This window comes from Ceratotherium simum, chromosome 13 (assembly GCF_057802395.1).
Source record: "Ceratotherium simum simum isolate JZ-2026a chromosome 13, ASM5780239v1, whole genome shotgun sequence".
Lineage (NCBI taxonomy): Eukaryota > Metazoa > Chordata > Mammalia > Perissodactyla > Rhinocerotidae > Ceratotherium > Ceratotherium simum.
Genome location: NC_141912.1, coordinates 25,500,050 through 25,518,049, shown reverse-complemented (window position 1 = coordinate 25,518,049; position 18,000 = coordinate 25,500,050). Strand labels below are relative to the sequence as shown.

General features: G+C 35.5%; 1 protein-coding gene across 1 annotated transcript; it reads left to right on the top strand.

Annotated features, from left to right (window-relative positions):
- Window positions 1–1,830: 1,830 nt before the first annotated feature.
- Window positions 1,831–2,869, top strand: LOC101403556 (olfactory receptor 2M3-like). The gene has a single exon (XM_004443206.2). The coding sequence runs from the start codon at window positions 1,831–1,833 to the stop codon at window positions 2,767–2,769; it is 939 nt and encodes a 312-aa protein (XP_004443263.1). The 3' UTR covers window positions 2,770–2,869.
- The last annotated feature ends 15,131 nt before the right edge of the window (window positions 2,870–18,000 follow it).

The following is an 18,000-nucleotide window of genomic DNA, read 5'->3' as shown; positions in this document are numbered from 1 at the left end:
GACAAGAAATCTCCAGAGGGGGAAAAATGGGAGTAGGAGAAAACAGGAAAGATACCGTTTGCGTATGATTCCCAGAGTGCAATGATAGGTCACCTGCCAGAGCCCACCTTCATAGCAGGGGAAGTAGATACCTCTGGAATGATAGAATTACGTAGGCCTTCCACCGAGGGAGGGATGGGAGCAAGGGCAGGTCCAATTCTGGCTGGGCTTGAAACTTATTCAACTTCAAGGGCACTCTTTAAGAAAAAAAAATATACATATACCAATATGAATACAGAACTGCTAGGTGCTTGTAATGGACTTAAGCTTCAGGTAAATTCTCCTCTGGGTAGGGATGAAAGAAACATAAAGATATGTGAAACTAAGGGGGTTTAAAAATGTACTACAGGGACCCGGCCCGTGGCGCAAGCGGTTAAGTGTGTTGGCTCCGCTGCGGCAGCCCAGGGTTCGCAGGTTCGGATCCGAGGCACTCATCGACGCACCACTTGTCAAGACATGCTGTGGCGGCGTCCCATATAAAGTAGAGGAAGGTGGGCATGGATGTTAGCCCAGGGCCAGTCTTCCTCAGCAAAAAAAGAGGAGGGTTGGTAGATGTTAGCTCAGGGCTCATCTTCCTCACACACACACAAAAAAATGTACTACATCTTTGCCTGAAAAATTTCTGAGAATGAGGCCAGAGTACAGTACAGAAACCAGAGACCTTTAGCTCAGGAGCAGTAAAAGTTGGCTTCAACAGCATTTGGGAGTAGAATCATGAAACCTGTTCAATCTTTAAACATATTTGGGTTGAGTTAGCGGCAGGCAGCATGAGAGAATACCCTTCGTTTAATGACAAAATAAATCGTGTCATGAGGTTGGCTGGGTTCCTCTTCACTGGTGTCTCAACAACATATAAAGGTGTCTCTATGCAGTTTGCTATTGTAAAACCCTTTGTATAACAATTCTATTTTTCCTAGAGCACTAAAATCTGGCCTTGGTTCACTCTTACACTAATAAAGATATACCAAGACATTTGTTTGCTTGTTTTGCCCTATCTGGTGCTGATTTAGAAACCTTTGCTGAAGAACAGGGTATAGAATTTGGGTACCTTCCTATACCATCTTCAAGGTTCTTCATTTTTCTGTGTTTGAAAGGATGTCTCAAAATACTGCCCTCCTCAAACTAAAACATAAATAATAATTAATTTTTTAACTCCTTCATCCACAATTAAATCAGCTATTCATGATGTATGAATTACTTGCAATTATTTACCAATTATTCTGAACTAGAGGTTCATCATCTATATAATTGTATAACTAGTAGTCCTGTTTGGTCTCTAATTTTGGTGCACAAATGAAATTATGTAAATGCACATGTTAATATCTCTTGGAAACAACAGATTATTAGTTATAATTACTTTATTATATAGGTAATGGCATTCAAAATGCTATTCCTCTGTTATAAAATTTGTTACATATAGACATATGATAAGTTTGGTTGTACTCCTATCTAATACTAGGTTATATGGTCCTTGAAGTCTCAGATGCTCTGTCCAGATGCTCTGGTTTGCATTTGATATCTTGTTTAATAATCACAGCAACTCAATTAGAAAGTCATTTCTGCTTTGTAAAGGAAGTAAAATGAAACACATTGAAATAACTTGTCAGAGGATATGCAAGTCTGTAGAGGTGGAGCTTGATTGTGATTAATGCTACCCGACTGCAAAGCCTCTGCTCATATCATGTATGTTGGTACCAGAGCACCATGCACAGAGTAAACAGTGAATAAATAACTATCCAAATGTTTAACTTTTATAACTTCTTATGGTTCTAGATAAAGAGAATATTCATCATGGAATGGGAGAATCGGACATTTAGCTCTGACTTTATCCTGATGGGAATCTTCAGTCACACTCCCACTCACATCTTCCTCTTCTCTCTGGTCCTGGGCATCTTCACGGTGGCACTCTTGGCAAACACTCTCATGATTCTCCTCATCTACCTGGATACCCGGCTCCACACCCCCATGTACTTCCTCCTCAGTCAACTCTCCCTCATGGACCTCATGCTCATCTGCACCACTGTACCCAAAATGGCCTGCAACTACTCATCTGGCAGGCGGTTCATTTCTGTAGCAGGATGTGAAGCCCAGATCTTCTTCTACGTGTCCCTCCTTGGTGCTGAATGCTTCCTATTGGCTGTCATGGCCTATGACCGCTATGCTGCCATTTGCTACCCTCTTCAGTACCCCAGTCTGATGAACTGGAAAATTCGTGGACTTCTGGTTGCCTCTTCATGGATCCTTGGTGCTTTTGATGGAATTGTTGATGTAGCCGCTACTTTGTCTTTTTCGTATTGTGGCTCCCGAGAAATCGCCCAGTTCTTCTGTGATGTGCCTGCACTCCTAAGTCTCTCATGCACTGATACTTCCACATTTGAAACACTTGCTTTTATCTGTTGTGTATTAATGCTTCTGTTCCCTTTATTACTCACTGTTATCTCTTATACTCGTGTAATTGTGGCTGTCATTCGCATGAGTTCTGGGGAGGGTCGGCACAAGGCTTTCACGACCTGTACTTCACACCTTCTTGTTGTGGGGATGTATTATGGAGCAGCCATGTTCATATATATGCGACCCACTTCTAACCGCTCCCCAACCCAGGACAAGATGGTGTCGTCCTTCTACACCATTCTCACCCCCATGCTGAATCCCCTTATCTACAGCTTCCGCAACAAAGGTGTGGCCAAAGCATTCAGTAAGGTACTAGGGAAGGGGAAATCTAGAGAATAAATTGGATAATGGTCAACAAGAGCTATTTTCCTTTCATATATCTCCTCTCTCAATCTGACACGTTCATTTATTTAAAAACATGTTTTAGCTACACATGTATAGCACATTTTCCTAAGATATTTATAGGCAGCAGAGTTGATAGACTCTGGGTACACATGCAGTCAATTGATATATTTTGAATTTATTGTATTTATTTTGGTTTTAGGTATAAATCAATCAAAGTTCTTGAAAAGTGAAAAATTAATAAACAAATATATCTTGGTTATATAACTAAATAACAAATAAAACTGCATTAAATGCTGTCCCTTATTTTGAAAGCCCAAAGTCTTACTGAAATTCTTTTATTGTGTCTTAGGTACTGAGTTGAATACTACTCTTGCCCAACTTATTTTGTTTTTAGTTCATTCAAAATAAATAGACAAAACAGAGAGTCACAGATGTTTTGTTTTGTTTTTTAATGTTTTTTTTTTTTTTTGATTTAGGAAGATTGGCTCTGAGCTAACATCTGTGCCCATCTTCCTCTATTTTGTATATGGGACACCGCCACACACGGCTTGATAAGCGATGTATCGGTCCACACCCAGTATTCAAACCTGCAAACCCTGGGCCACCAAGGTGGAGTGCATGAACTTAACTGCTGCGCCCCCAGGCTGGCCCCTCACGGATGTTTTCTTATTTACCAAAAAGCTTATCCTGTACTGAATGCTTCTTATATTTGCAGAGGAAGCTGGGTTTTGTTTTTTTGTTTTTGTTTTTTTGCTAAGAATTTGACTTCCCCGATGCATTGAATATTTGTCAATTTGCAGATTGCCTTTTGGCATCAAATCCAAAAAATCACACCAAGCCTGATGTCAAGGAGCTTACCACCTATGTTTTCTTCTGGGAGTTTTATGTTGTCAGGTCTATTCAAATCTTTAGTCCATTTTGAGTTAACATTTGTGTATGGTGTAAGTTGGAGGTCTAGTTTCATTCTTTGGCATGTGGCTGTCCAGTTTCCCCACATCATTTATAGAAGAGACTATCCTTTCTCCATTGTATATTCTTGGTTCCTTTGTTGTAAATTAATTGACTTTGTATGCATTGGTTTATTTCTGGCCTCTCTATTCTGTTCCATAGATCTGTGTGTCTATTTTCATGTCATACTATACTGTTTTGACTGCTATTGCTTTGTAATATATTTTGAAATCAGGGAGTCTGATTGTCTTGACGTAAGTACAGCCATGTTTGGCTGTTCCAGACCTATAGCTACCAGCACACAAAGAAATATAAAGCTGTTTTCTCTGTGGTGGGAACTGGCCCTTCTCCCATGGAGAGAGTTGCAAGTTATAACATTTCAAGGCCCTTTGGGTGTCATAGCATGGGGTGGACTGGCGATCTGTGCCGGGCTGGGACGATAACCAGAGAGAACAATGCATGCACACAACTACCGGGCTGGGACGACAGCCAGGGGGCTCAGTGCACGTACGCCACTGATAACCATTTGTGCACGGGAACACTAAATGCTTGCTCTGCAAAATTGTGTAACTGCTTACTCTGGAAATTACTAATGTTATAAAAACTGCTGGAAACTGAGACCGAGAGAGAGTTCCACCTGTGGAAGGAACACCTTGCCCAGGACGTGTGATCCTCATCCAGCTGTGTCGATTGACAGGACTCTCCTGGCAGTGGGGCGTGGATGTTATGAGTAATTGATTTGTTGTAATAATTGATTTATGGTGAAGTAATTGATCTGATGTGTTCCCTTTACGGTCGACCTGGTGTTTCTCTTTCTGGCTGATTTGCGTCATTTCTCTTCAGTCGATGTGGATGTTTTCCCTTTCCAGTCGAGGATGGTTTTCCCTCTTAATATTTGACCTATTCGGATCTATTTGCAGACTATCGCCTTTACTATCCTCTATATAATAAAATATACCTTCAGTCCATTTGTTTGGAGTGGAAAGTGTCTTTTACGTCTCCGATCAAATCCCCGAACCTCTCATAATACTGATGCTTCCAACTTTGTTCTTCTTTCTCATGATTGCTTTGGATATTCAAGGTCTTTTGTGGTTCCAAAGAAGTGTTAGGATTGTTTTTTATATTTCTGTGAAAAATGTCATTGGAATTTTTATAGGGGTTGCATTGAATCTGTAGATTGCTGTGGATAGTGTGGATATTTAAACTATATTAATTTTTCCAATCCATGATCATGGAATATCTTTCCAGTTGTTTGTTTCTTCTTCAATTTCTTTCATCAATGTCTTATAGTTTTCGGTGTACAGATGTTTCACTTTGGAGAAATTTATTCCTAGGTACATTATTCCTTTTGATGCAATTGTAAAGAGGATTGTTTTCTTAATTTCTCTGTCTGATAGTTTGTTGTTGGTGTTTGGAAATGCAACAGCTTTCTATATATTGATTTTGTGTCCTGCAACTTTACTGAATTGATTTATTAGTTCTAACAGTTTTTTGATGCAGTCTTTAGGGTTTTTGGTTTATAATGTAATCTTATCTGCAAATAGTTACAGTTTTACTTCTTCCTTTCCAATTTGGATGCCTTTTATTTCTTTTTCTTGCTGAAGTGTTCTGACTAGCACTTCAAATACTACATTGAATAAAGTAGCAAGAGTGGGCATCCTAGTCTTGTTCCTGATCTCAGAGGAAAACCTTTCAGCTTTTTATTTTTGAGTATAATGCTAGCTGTGGGCTTGTCATATATAGCCTTTTATTATATTGAGGTACATTCCCTTTATACCCAATCTGTTGAGAGTTTTTATCATAAATTGATGTTGAATTTTGTCAAATGCTTTTTCTGCATATATTGAGATGATAATGTGATTTTTAATCTTCATTTTGTTAATGTGGTGTGTCACTTTGATTGATTTGAAGATGTTGAACCATCATTTCATCCTTGGAATAAATCCCACTTGATCGTGGTGTATGATTCTTTAATGTATCACTGAATTCTGTGTGCAAATATTTTGTTGACCAAAATATAATTCTTTACAGAGAGTTTTTGTGATTGAGTTTGTCACTTCACAAGTGATCAGATTACGTTTTTTAAAACTTTCTTCTTTATTACTTTCCTTTTTCTCCCTCTCCTTTTTTTTTTTTTTTTGGTACATATTTCAGACATATAATATGTTATCAATGGAAACGTAGCATTGTTTTAGATTGTTGTATTGAGACCGTGGAGGTTTGCTTTTGCAAAAGAAAAAACATAGGGCCGGCCCTGTGGCTTAGCGGTTAAGTGCGCACGCTCCACTGCTGGCAGCCCGGGTTCGGATCCTGGGCGCGCACAGACGCACAGCTTCTCCAGCCATGCTGAGGCCGAGTCCCACATACAGCAACTAGAAGGATGTGCAACTATGACATACAAAAGAAAAAATATTATAAAAAATTAATTACTGGCTATAACCTAATTGGTTGCTACAGCCTGTAGATTTTCTTGGTGTTTCATACTCTTAGATTCTCTGAAGACCATAAGAATATTTGGAACTTTGGATGCATGTAAATAAAGGTTTAAATTGTGTACCTCTGAGATTCTGAAGGAGCTATGTATGTTTGAATGGAAGATTGCCTAGCCGTACATGCTGAAGGAACCTAGTGCTCTCAAAGAACTATTGGATTCCATTCCTGAAGGAGGATAAGAAAAGTGGGGGAAGAAGTTGGTGACACTATTCATCTTGCATCTAATCTGACCTCATAGAAACTAACATTATTTGAGTGAAATTGTATCTGGTATAAATTACAATTGTGAGTGATGGACTGAGTTGTACAAACTCACTGAGCACACTTCATGATGAGAAAAGGCAATGGGCCTCAGGGAAACTTCATTAAGTGTGTCCTAATCAGTTTCAGGACCTACTGTTTCATCCTCATCAAAGAAACACTCTTAATGACCCTGAAAGTCCTAACTGCACATCTAATTTGTCTCACAACATGTGGATACTCTGCCAAGTTGAGCAATTGAAGAGGGTCACCAATGCTCCATTAATAACTTATGTGGAGTCCAGTACCCTTGCTGTTCACAGACCCAGATGTTAAACATATCCAGGTTTACAAGAGAAAAGGAAGAAACTTGGGAGAATATTGGCATCTAGAGTAGCTCAATTCTGCTCAATATGCTTTTCCCTGCTCCACTCCCTGGGCAGGAGCACTAGTACCAATGGATCAAGAATAAGAACATGAAAAAGCTATAGTGAGAGGATAGAGATCTTTAGGTATAATGCGGAAAGGGTGAAATATTTCCTTCTCAATGTAATTAGTGAAGGACAATAGGTCATGACAAGAAACACTTCCTTCTAGAGAAGATGTTAGGTGGACATGTTAGTCCAGGAGTGGCTCTAAATTCTCTGGGAACACTTTCTCTTTCCTTCCATTCTGGTTCATAGGGTTTCCTTGCCGTGAGACGTAAGTGTATGAAGTTGAGTTTTGTGTGGCAGGCAAGGGCAGAGAGAACCCTCAGCCAACATTTTGTGTTATATTACAGTTATACAGTCATGCAGTCTGGCCCATCTCCACAAGAATTAAATTAAGATGGGGGAGGGGGCCCGGAGTATAACAATCATAAATGTGTATTTACTGGAGAATGGCTTCTGAGTACATTTCTTTCAAGCCTCTCTGGTTTGAGTAAGGGGAGTTCCTTTCATTTGTGATCTTTAGTGTCATGATAAATATCATCTCCACTAAAGTAAAACAAACATGCAAAATATTAGAATCCTCATAATCCATTCAGCTAACTTCTAATTTTAAAGTACAATATTCTACTATGTTTGCTGTGTTATTATAACGTAGTAAACCTGAAAAAGACCTCTATACCCACCAGGAACCCAGTGTAGTTATTAGTGTCCAGAGATATGAAATGATTTTATCAGGGTCACAGATCTTTGCATTGTACAGACTCATCAAAGAGAGCTTGAAAATTTTAGGACACTTAACACAAAAAATGTGTAAGGTTGGAGAGGACCCAAATGCACTTTAACATAATGAAATTAGATTGTTACTACAGTGCTCATTACTTTTTCTAGTCCAATACAGTATTTCTTATAGGTTTATAAGATCTTACAGATCACCATCTCAATCTGGTGATTGCTGGAAACTTGAGTCTCCTTGCTCCAAGCTCAGTAGAGAAGTACTATTAGAAAAACAGTGTTGAGGGACTCATTAAATGAGGTATCTTGTGGAAGCTAAAAACTTTTAATGAGCATGACAAAGTTGAAGACCCAGAGAGTCTAGTTAAAAACTACGTAATTGGAAAAGTGTAAAATTTTATGCAGTTTCTTGGGACCGAGGGGCAAAGTACCAACTAGGGAAAGGTGGAAATTGTCATGATTAGCAAACTCAAAAGGACAAAGCTGTTTGGTGACCTTGGTGACAGCTGACAGAGAAAGAAATTTAATATTGGTAAATAGACATCCATCAAAATGATGTGACAAACCAGTTAACATATAACCATTTCATGCTAATTCATACAATTAGTAGAGCATGTGCTGGGCCTGTTGTGACATAAATGAATCCTACAGGCCCAATCCAACTGTTTAAAGTTCAACTCATATCACTATAAATTTATGTACCTCTGGAATTAAAAACAATTTTTCTGATGAATCCAGGATATTTTACATAGAAAATAATCTGGTAATCAGCCTTATAGTTAGATCATAAGAGATCATTTATTGTATCAACTGATTTTACATTAGACTCCATTGTATTCATTGAGTCAGACTAGGATCTTTCTCTTTTTAAAAGCCGAGTAACCATCTCTATATAATTTCAGTAACCAAGTGAATCATTGAATCAAGTTTTAATTAGGCACTAAATAAAGTAATAAATAATAAATTAAAAATAAAATATAATTTTGTTCCTGGCATTAACTCACTATATTTTAAAAGTGTTTTTGTTTTTATTATTGTAAAATATTTTAATGATACATGGGACAAAATGAATGATATAAAAAATATGCAGATATCCAACTTAAAAGCTTATTGCATCTTAACTTTATGACTTTATTTCTTTTCCTGTTTTTAAAGAAAATAAATTCCAGCTAGCAGCAATGCCCTCTGTGTAACTCCCCACACTCATACCATTCACCTCCTATCTTTCTGGTCATAACCAGAGAGTTGAATTGTGGTTATCATTCCCAAGAACGGTATTATAGTAATGCCCCCTTAACAGCAGGGAATATGTTCCAAGACCCCCAGTGGATGCCTGAAACTGCAGATAGTATCGAACCCTACATATACTATGTTTTTTCCTATACGTACATACCTATGATAAAGTTTAATTTGCAAATTAGGCACAGTAAGAGATTAACATATTAACTAATAATAAAATACAGTCACTTTCTGCATAATGACATTTTGGTCAATTTTGGTCCCAAGGATTAGTACCATACAGTCTAGGTGTGTGGTAGGGTATACCATCAAAGTTTGTGTAAGAACACTATGATATTCCCACAATGACAACATTGCATAATGATGCATTTCTCAGAATGTACCCCCGTTGTTAAGTGACACATGACAGTAGAACAATTATAGCAATATGCCATAATAAAAGTTATGTGAATGCAGTCTCTCTCTCTCAAAATATCATATTGTACTGTACTCACCCTTCTTTTTCTTGTGATGATGTGAGATGATGCAATACCTAAGTGATGAGATGAAATGATGTGAATGACTTAGCATTAGACTACTATGGACATTCTGATGATAGTCAGAAGGAGGATCATTGAGCCAAGATGATGTCGATGGTTGGACGTCAGGAGCAGATGATGTCCATGGTTATTTGAACACAAGCACTGCAATATGCAACTGTCAATTTGATAACTGAGGTAGCTACTAAGTGACTAATGGTTGGGTAGTTTACACAGCATGGATATGCTGGACAAAGGGATGATTTATGTCCCAGGCAGGACAAAGTGGGACAGTGCGAGATTTCATCTCGCTAGTCAGAAAAATGGACAATTTAAAACTTACAAATTATTTATTTCTGGAATTTTCCATTTAATATTTTTGGATCATTGTTGACCATGTGTAACTAAAACCATAGAATGTGAAACCACAGATAAGCGGGAACTACTGTGTATTTTGCTGAATACATATGTATTCATAAAAGTTATATAACGTCATTAAGATTTTTATACTTGATGGATAAGATATACCCTCCATATAATTCTTTCATACATTATGCATTTTAAAATAACCTATGTTGATATAAATCATTTTCATTCATGTGAACTTTTAAACATTTGTACAATATCTCACTGTATAAATACAACATCAACTTATATATCCTTATCCCTATTTATAGAAATTTGGGCTGATATATGTTATATATCAATGGGTAAATAAGTATTTCTAGATGACTGTTATTTTAGTAGTGAGGTTGAACATCTTTCATAAGTTTATTACCCACTTGTGTTTCTATTTCAGCGCATTGTCTTTTATATCTGTGGCATCTTTATCTGGTGTTATCAGAATGTTGTTTACTTTTATGTATACTCATGCTAAAATCTAGCAACAAAACTGATTTTCTGGAGGCTTATTATGTTGGAAATCATATTACCTGTAAGTAATGTTAATTTTATTTCTTGCTTTTAATTATTTTGATTTTTGATTTGTTTTCATTTTTATCTCTTTGCATCACCAGGATTTCCAGGACAGTGTTTGAATAGTAGTGGTCATTGTGGATATCCTTGCTCATTCCTGATTTTAATTAGAATTTTTAAAAAGTTTCACAATTAATTTTTAGGTTTGCAATAAGATCTTCCTAGATGCCCCTCATTAGATTAAAAAAATTCTTTTTTATTACTGGATTGCTAAACGTTTTTATCATTATGGAGATTTAAATTTAGTTGAACTTTTTTTTTTTCAACTTTTGTGAGGATTGTGTTTTACTCATTGAATTTGATAACACAGCCTAATATATCTGTAGGTATTCTTCTATTTATGAGATAAACCAAATTCAGTTATGATGCTGGATAAATGTGAATATTACTATGGGAAATTTGCTAACATTTATTTATGATTTTCTCAAATTTATACAAAATATAATCTTCTAAGCTTTTATTTCCACTACTATATCTGCCCAGCTTTGATATCTCAATTATGCTAAATTATAAATGAGTTGGGTAAAAGCCTGTAGCTTAATATTGGTTGGCTAGTATCCCATTCTCTGAAATAGTTTGTTGTAACAGGGATTATCTGTTCCTTAAAGGTTTCTAATAATTCACCTATATAATCTTATGTGCTTAGAGTGTGTTACACTTGAATACCTAGACCACTTAATTTTTGTAATAATTATTTGTTTATTCAAGATTTTATTTATTCTCAAGCTGACTTTTCTAATTTTTACTTTCTAGAAAATTATCTTTTCTTCCCTTAAAATTCCAAACTTATTGGCAACATTTGTTTTCTGGGTTTTTTCCTCTCATGAAATGCAATTAAAGCCATTCCAATAATAATTATCATTATAATTATTTCTCACATGTTGAAATGTACTCATATTGTTCTCATCTACGACGCTTCTTTTTAACCCATGAGTTTTCTTGAAGTACATTCTAAAACTTCCAAACACATGTGGTTTTATTACTTATATTTATCATTACTGTTTAATGTTATTTTAACTGCATATGTAAGAAAATGATGTCTGTATTGTATTAATTATTTGCACATGGAACACTTGTAAAGTAAATACATCTGTCTCTTAGTTTTCCCATGACTTTCCTTTCAAGGCATTCTCATTTCTACCTTCCTCTGATTGGGATCAATATTTGTACCCTGACTTCCCCCAACAAAATATAGTCCACTCCAAATGACTTTACTCCTTTTGTAATAAAAACTGGCAATTGGACGATTAGATACTGAAAGCCCTGCTGGCAAATTCTATTTCTCTATTATTTACTTACTTGTTTGTTTGTACAGTTGTTTTATCAACAAGAGCATATTTAACACTTTTTCAGTTAGGAAATGGTAATTCTACATTCAAGCATTTCACAGAAAGAGAGGATAATAACTCTTACAATTAAAGAAGATTATTGGAATCACGTTTTGTTCAATTACTGAGGTATTTTGTTCCAATACAAAAAGTTAATTTTCCATGAAGTTACTCAAGTTTCAATTCAAATAATACAAAGTTTACATCATTAAAAAATGTGTTCAGTTAGGTTTGCCTTTTCATTGCCCTTTGCTTAAATTTTGAGCTTTCATACAACTTTGCATATTGTTCAATTTTAGCGCAATTTGTATCAATTTTGCCAAACATTTAAAGAATAGCACCTATTCTACACAATGTATTCAAGAAAATGAGAGGAGAGGCCACTTTCCAACCCATTTTATGATGTCAATATTACCCTGATACCAAAACCACACAAACACAGTAAAAAAAAAAAAAAGAAAATTTACACCAGTGTCCTACATGAACATAGACTGAAACATCTTCAACAATTGATTAGCAAATCAAACCCAAAATAAATAAAAAGAATTATACACTATGACCAAGTGAAATTTGTTCCAGAAATTTAATGACAGTTTCAGTACTCAAAAACTAATCCAGGTTGTCCACCACGTAACAAGCTAAAGAAGAAAAATCACATGATCCTATCAGTGGATGTAGCAAACACACTTGGCAAAATTCAACACTCATTCACGACCACAGAAACAAAAAACTCTCAGAAAACTAGAAACAGAGATGAATTTACTCAACAGGATAAAGAGCACCTACAAAATTCTCACAGACAACATCATCCTTATTTTTGAAAGACTGAAGGCTTTCCCCCTAAAATCAGAAACAAGGCTTTTGGAATTATTTTTATTTTTGAATACATTCAAGTATAACCTTGATAAAAACATAATTATAATGGATTAAGAGAATAGGGTACACAATTCAGAAAAAACTAAAATAAATGGTATTTAATACGTAAAATATGGCATGAATTTAGAGAAATATTGGATTAATGGCTTTGGAGTAAATTACTGTCTTTTGGTAGAAAACAATTTGACATCACCATGCGTCACACAATGCTTTAAATATATTTTAAATACATTTCAAAGTAACTCAAGGCTTAAACATAAAAATAAAAACCTAAAATTACTAAAAAAGAAATATGTTAAAAATATTATAAACTTTTGCAGGGAAAATAATCTATGCACTCTCCCAAACCCACAAGCAAGTTGCAGATTTGACTACAAGATAGTTCAAAATTTCTATAGTGCCAAAAGTTCCATAAACAAGGATGGAAGACAAATAACTAATTAGGAGAAATACCTGCAAATATATAACAAAGATGAAAAATCAATAATATGACAGGAGGTCCATCATTCAATAAAAAGATAAGCATCCCAAAAGAAAGTAGGCAGCATTTATGAATACACAATGTTCACAGAACAATAAACTTGTAAATAAACAACGAACACAGAACAATAAACATATAAAAATGTTTTTCTCTCCCTTATGAATTATGAAGTAAAATTTAAAACAACTAGTTGATCACCAGATTGTCAAAAATATGGAAAAAGACTAATTCTATTCAGTGTTGTTATGGGGTGGGGAAAGGGACATTTTAACCTATGCTAGGATTGTGTAAATTGGGTAAATACTGCTTGAGTATTATTAGACAATATATAATGGTTAAAACATAGTTTTAAGATGCAGCAAAGTTTAGGATTCTTTTCAATAAAATTACTACTACTACAACTTAAAGATATATTCATAACTTATTTTATAGCAGATTTTCCTTTTAAAAAATTAAAACAAAACACTTGAAACAACCCACTCTAACCAGATGATCTCAATAAATAACCCATTGTATTCCTATATCATTGAACATGTGACACTATTCTAAAGAATAAAGGAGCTCTATATAGTCTATATGGTCATTGCCTTCCTAATTTTTTTTAAAGCTTTACAGTATACGTTTAGGTTTGGAGGGAAATTCAATTTCCAAAATCATATATAGAACTTGAGTTCATTTGAAACATTTTTTAAGTCAGAAACTATGAACTGATAGAAACATGAGCCTGAGTTTCACTGACCTAGGAAACCTGGAAAAGACATGGGCCATTTAATCAATCTGTTTTAATTTTACATTAGAGATTTCCCAAATAGAGACAATGTTTCTCACTTCGATAACTTTGACCATGTTATGGTAATCTACACGTAACTTTTCCATCAAAAAACATATTGTGTAGTCATGAAATTTTTGAAAAATATTTATTAATTTATCAATTAAGACAGCTGCTTAAGGGGGTTGTAGCAAACACGTATACTCAGGGAGTTCAAAAGGTATAAATGCACTTCATGTGCAGATACAAACTAACTCAGAGCCAAGAGTCACAGCAAATGACATCTCTCCACTTGGGTGAGTGAAATAAAACTTAGGATTTGAAAACATGGGCCAAAAATCAAAATTTATTAAGGCAACAAACAATGGTGGTCAAGTACTTTTTAGAGAGCACTATTTGAGCATTGGAGGGAATCATGTCCGGAAGTATCAGAACTCATGAGTGAGAATGAAAACTTGAAGATAATCCACATGCGGAATAATGGCTGAAAGGGAGACTAAGCCTCCTTGAGTGTGACTGCAAACATTTTTGAGTCCATTTGGTACTGTTTTAGTGCTGCTCCAATAACGGTTCACTCCATTAGGAGCTGCTGGAAATTAGCCTTTATATATGTAAAATCACATGCATGAGTAGGAATTAACAGCATGGATCTGGGGGCTAACTGCCTGGGTTCAAATCCTGGTTCTGTCATCTACTAGTTTTATGAATTTAGGCAATTTATTAACCTCACTATATCTCAGTTTCTTCTATAACATTGAAATAATAATCATACCTGCCTAATAGTGTTGTTCTAAGGATTGAATATTTATTGTTCAATTTTCCTGTACCCTCATTACAGTTCTGTTGACTTTGATGAGTTTTTTTTCCTGTTTATTTTTAAGTGCTATATAAGAAGTCTTTTCTCATCATTTTTTTATTTGCTGTCTCAGTATCATCAAACCTATTTAAATATAAAGACAATAAACCATATTGCTTTTTGGAAAGTCACTCCAAGAATAAGGGAGAGGCTGCCTCCCTAATGGGTGGAAAAACATGAGGCTTACACTTGAAAAATTGAGGAACTCAGAATTTTTAAGTATCCTCAAAATCACACTTGTAGTTTCCTTGCAGGCTTTCACTACATTCTCTTTTTAAACTATCTCTTATATTTATTTGTAAAATTTCAGTTTTATTTGTCAATGTAAAATCAATGCATGTTTGTTCCTAAGTTTGTCAAATGCAAAGTGAATGAGTGAATGAAAGAATAGGAAAAAAAAAAAAAAAAAAGACAAAAGCACTCATACTTGAACAGAGAATATGAGAATCCATTAATAACATTTTGGTGAATTGTCTTGTCATTTTCGACCGAGAATTTTGCTGATTTAAAATAACTTAAGAGTAGTTTACACCCTTGTTTTAAAGTTACATAAATGCCTAAACATAATTTCCAAACTATTTAAAAATATATTTTTTAAATATTCACAGACACAAGAGAGAAAATAAAAGCTACTCATAGTGTCATAACTTTAGATATCTAAGAAATAAAAGTTACAAGCCCTACCCACCAACTCTCCACACACACACATTTCTAAACCATCCTCTTACAGATTGACCAGTGTACTTTACTGGACTGAGCAATATGTAGCACTCCTCATTTTAAGAGTGTTGCTATATAGGTCCACAAGAATATGTGTGGTGATTCTAACCAAAGTGAATGCTCAACAAAATTTCCATGAGGTGAAAATACAGTTTCCATTGAAATAAATTGTGTAATCCTGGCAGTATATCTCTGCATATTCTCTCTAATGATGTCTATCAAATAACATGGTATCCAGGGAGGGCTGATTGAAGTGAAAGTACTGGCAATTTGCTCAGGAGCTATGCCTTGAGGTTATTTCATTAGCACAGGAAAGATCAGAAATAAAGGAGAGGGCCGGCTCCGTGGCTTAGCGGTTAAGTGTGCGCGCTCTGATGCTGGCGGCCCGGGTTCGGATCCCGGGAGCGCCCCGAGGCACCACTTCTCCATCCAACGTGAGGCCGAGTCCCACGTACAGCAACTAGAAGGATGTGAACCTATGACATACAACTATCTACTGGGGCTTTGGGGGGAAAAAACTGAATAAATAAAATCTTTAAAAAAAAAAAAAGAAATAAAGGAGAGAGAAGACGGTATGATGGGAGAAAAAAATGGCCAGCAGTTCAAAGAGGAAACAGAGGAATAATCTATGAAGATATGCATTATCACTCATGTGAGGGTACAACTGTTGATTTGTTATGGCACCTTTCCAAAAATATGTGACCATCTAAATACTCATATCTCAGACAACCACACCTACACATGCATACACAGGAAATGTACACACAGAATATTTTCATTGTACTGCAGGTTAGAGATGAAATGATTTTTATTTAATATGGGCTTTGATAAAGGGCAAAGCCCTTGTCGAAAGAGAGATGAGCCTATGTACAGACAGCACATGCAGTATCAGAATGTGAGATGGGGGGGGGGGTGTGCATGTGTGTGTAAATACCCCTCTAGGAAACTTAGGAGAATGCAGTACCAGTTAAGTTTCAATGTGTTGTTGATGCTTCATATGTACATTTGAAAATGGATGGGATTTCAAGAGGTAGAAATGGGCAGAAGATACTCCAGAAACAGAGAAAGCTGAGCAGGGCTACACAGACTACGGAGATCTGAGCATGTGTGGTAAACATGGGAAATCTAGTGTATCTGGAGTGTCAGAAATATGCTTATATGAGGCAACAAGAATGGAAACATGTCTTGGGACCAGACTTTAAATTCCAGCGTGGGTCACCAAAGGGTAACTCAGTCTTGGACAAGCAGTCTCCAACTGTTTATATTCTATTAAAAATGTAGAGCTGTAAGAGAAGTGATCCAAATCACCAACATCCAAGTATTTTACTGGATGAGTTGAGTATATCTAAATATGTTAGTAATCAAAGAAATTCACCAAATTTCTTCCAGAGGTTGTAAGAAAAACTGTGTAGATGAGGAGCATAACAAGGGTGAATTTTATCAACAGAATGCAATGAATTCTTATAGGGCATACATTAAGGTGACTGGATTCAAAACAACAAAAAAGAACTTAGCCATGAGAGAGAGAGATAATGTATATGTGAAACAGCTAAAAAAATGACTAAATGTAGTAAATAACATCATTTCAGATAGTCAGTTAGATGTAATCCTAGTTTTCAAGCAGCACTGACACCCTTGAATAAGAAGATTTTTGAAAAAATTTGGATGGACTAACCCTCCTTAGAATACAGATTTTATTCTGAGAAAGACTATTTGAAAAAAAACATGGAATTTAAAACATATGGCTAACCAAGTACGATTTTGAAATATTTTGGATCATGGGGAGCATCATCTGTGAGGAATAAGGAATCGGCTTAAGAATTAAGTCCTTTCAGGTTTTATTTCTCTAAGAAAGTGACTTGGCTTATTGCTAATTAGGAGTCTTTAGGCAGAGTCATAGATGATTATATGTACTTACCATGTAGAAGTGGTGTGTTTTCTGGAGTCATTGTGAACAGTCTAGAGGAATTATCAACATTAAAATACTTTTTATGGTACTTATTTTAACTTGTTTCCTAAAAAATATACACCAAAACCCATCATGGTAACATTAGGAAAGGACGTTTTATGAAATATCTTGGTTTCTTTGTCATGCTAATGTAAATTAATATCACCTTTGGAGACTACTAACTCAGTGTCGCAGAGAAATGTGGAAGTACAGGTAACATTAATACGAGCAGAATAAGCCAAAAGAAAAAACAAACCTGTGGGTCCAATTAGGTGTGTGAACCACCCGTTTGAAATATCTAAATTGCTTCCTGGACTTTATATCCTTACAAATGGTTCATTGCTTTAACCATATGTAGGCCTTTCACATGATTCTTTTTGCAGTTTATAGATGGCCCTAAAGCAACACTTTTAACAATGTTCAATTAATTTTAAATGCTTAATTCTCATAGAATGTAGAATGGTTTGTATTACACAGTGTTATTTTAAACAGTGAATTATACATCAAAGAAATTATGCTGGAACATATAATGGTCTTTAAAGGTTTCTTTCTCAGTCTAAAGCAATAAACCCATGCACGTTTGAATCTTTAAGCTTTCTGTAGTATATCGATTGGTTCGTGAAGTAACAAGATATTCAGCTGTGAGAAATTGTTGCTTCAAAGGTAAATCC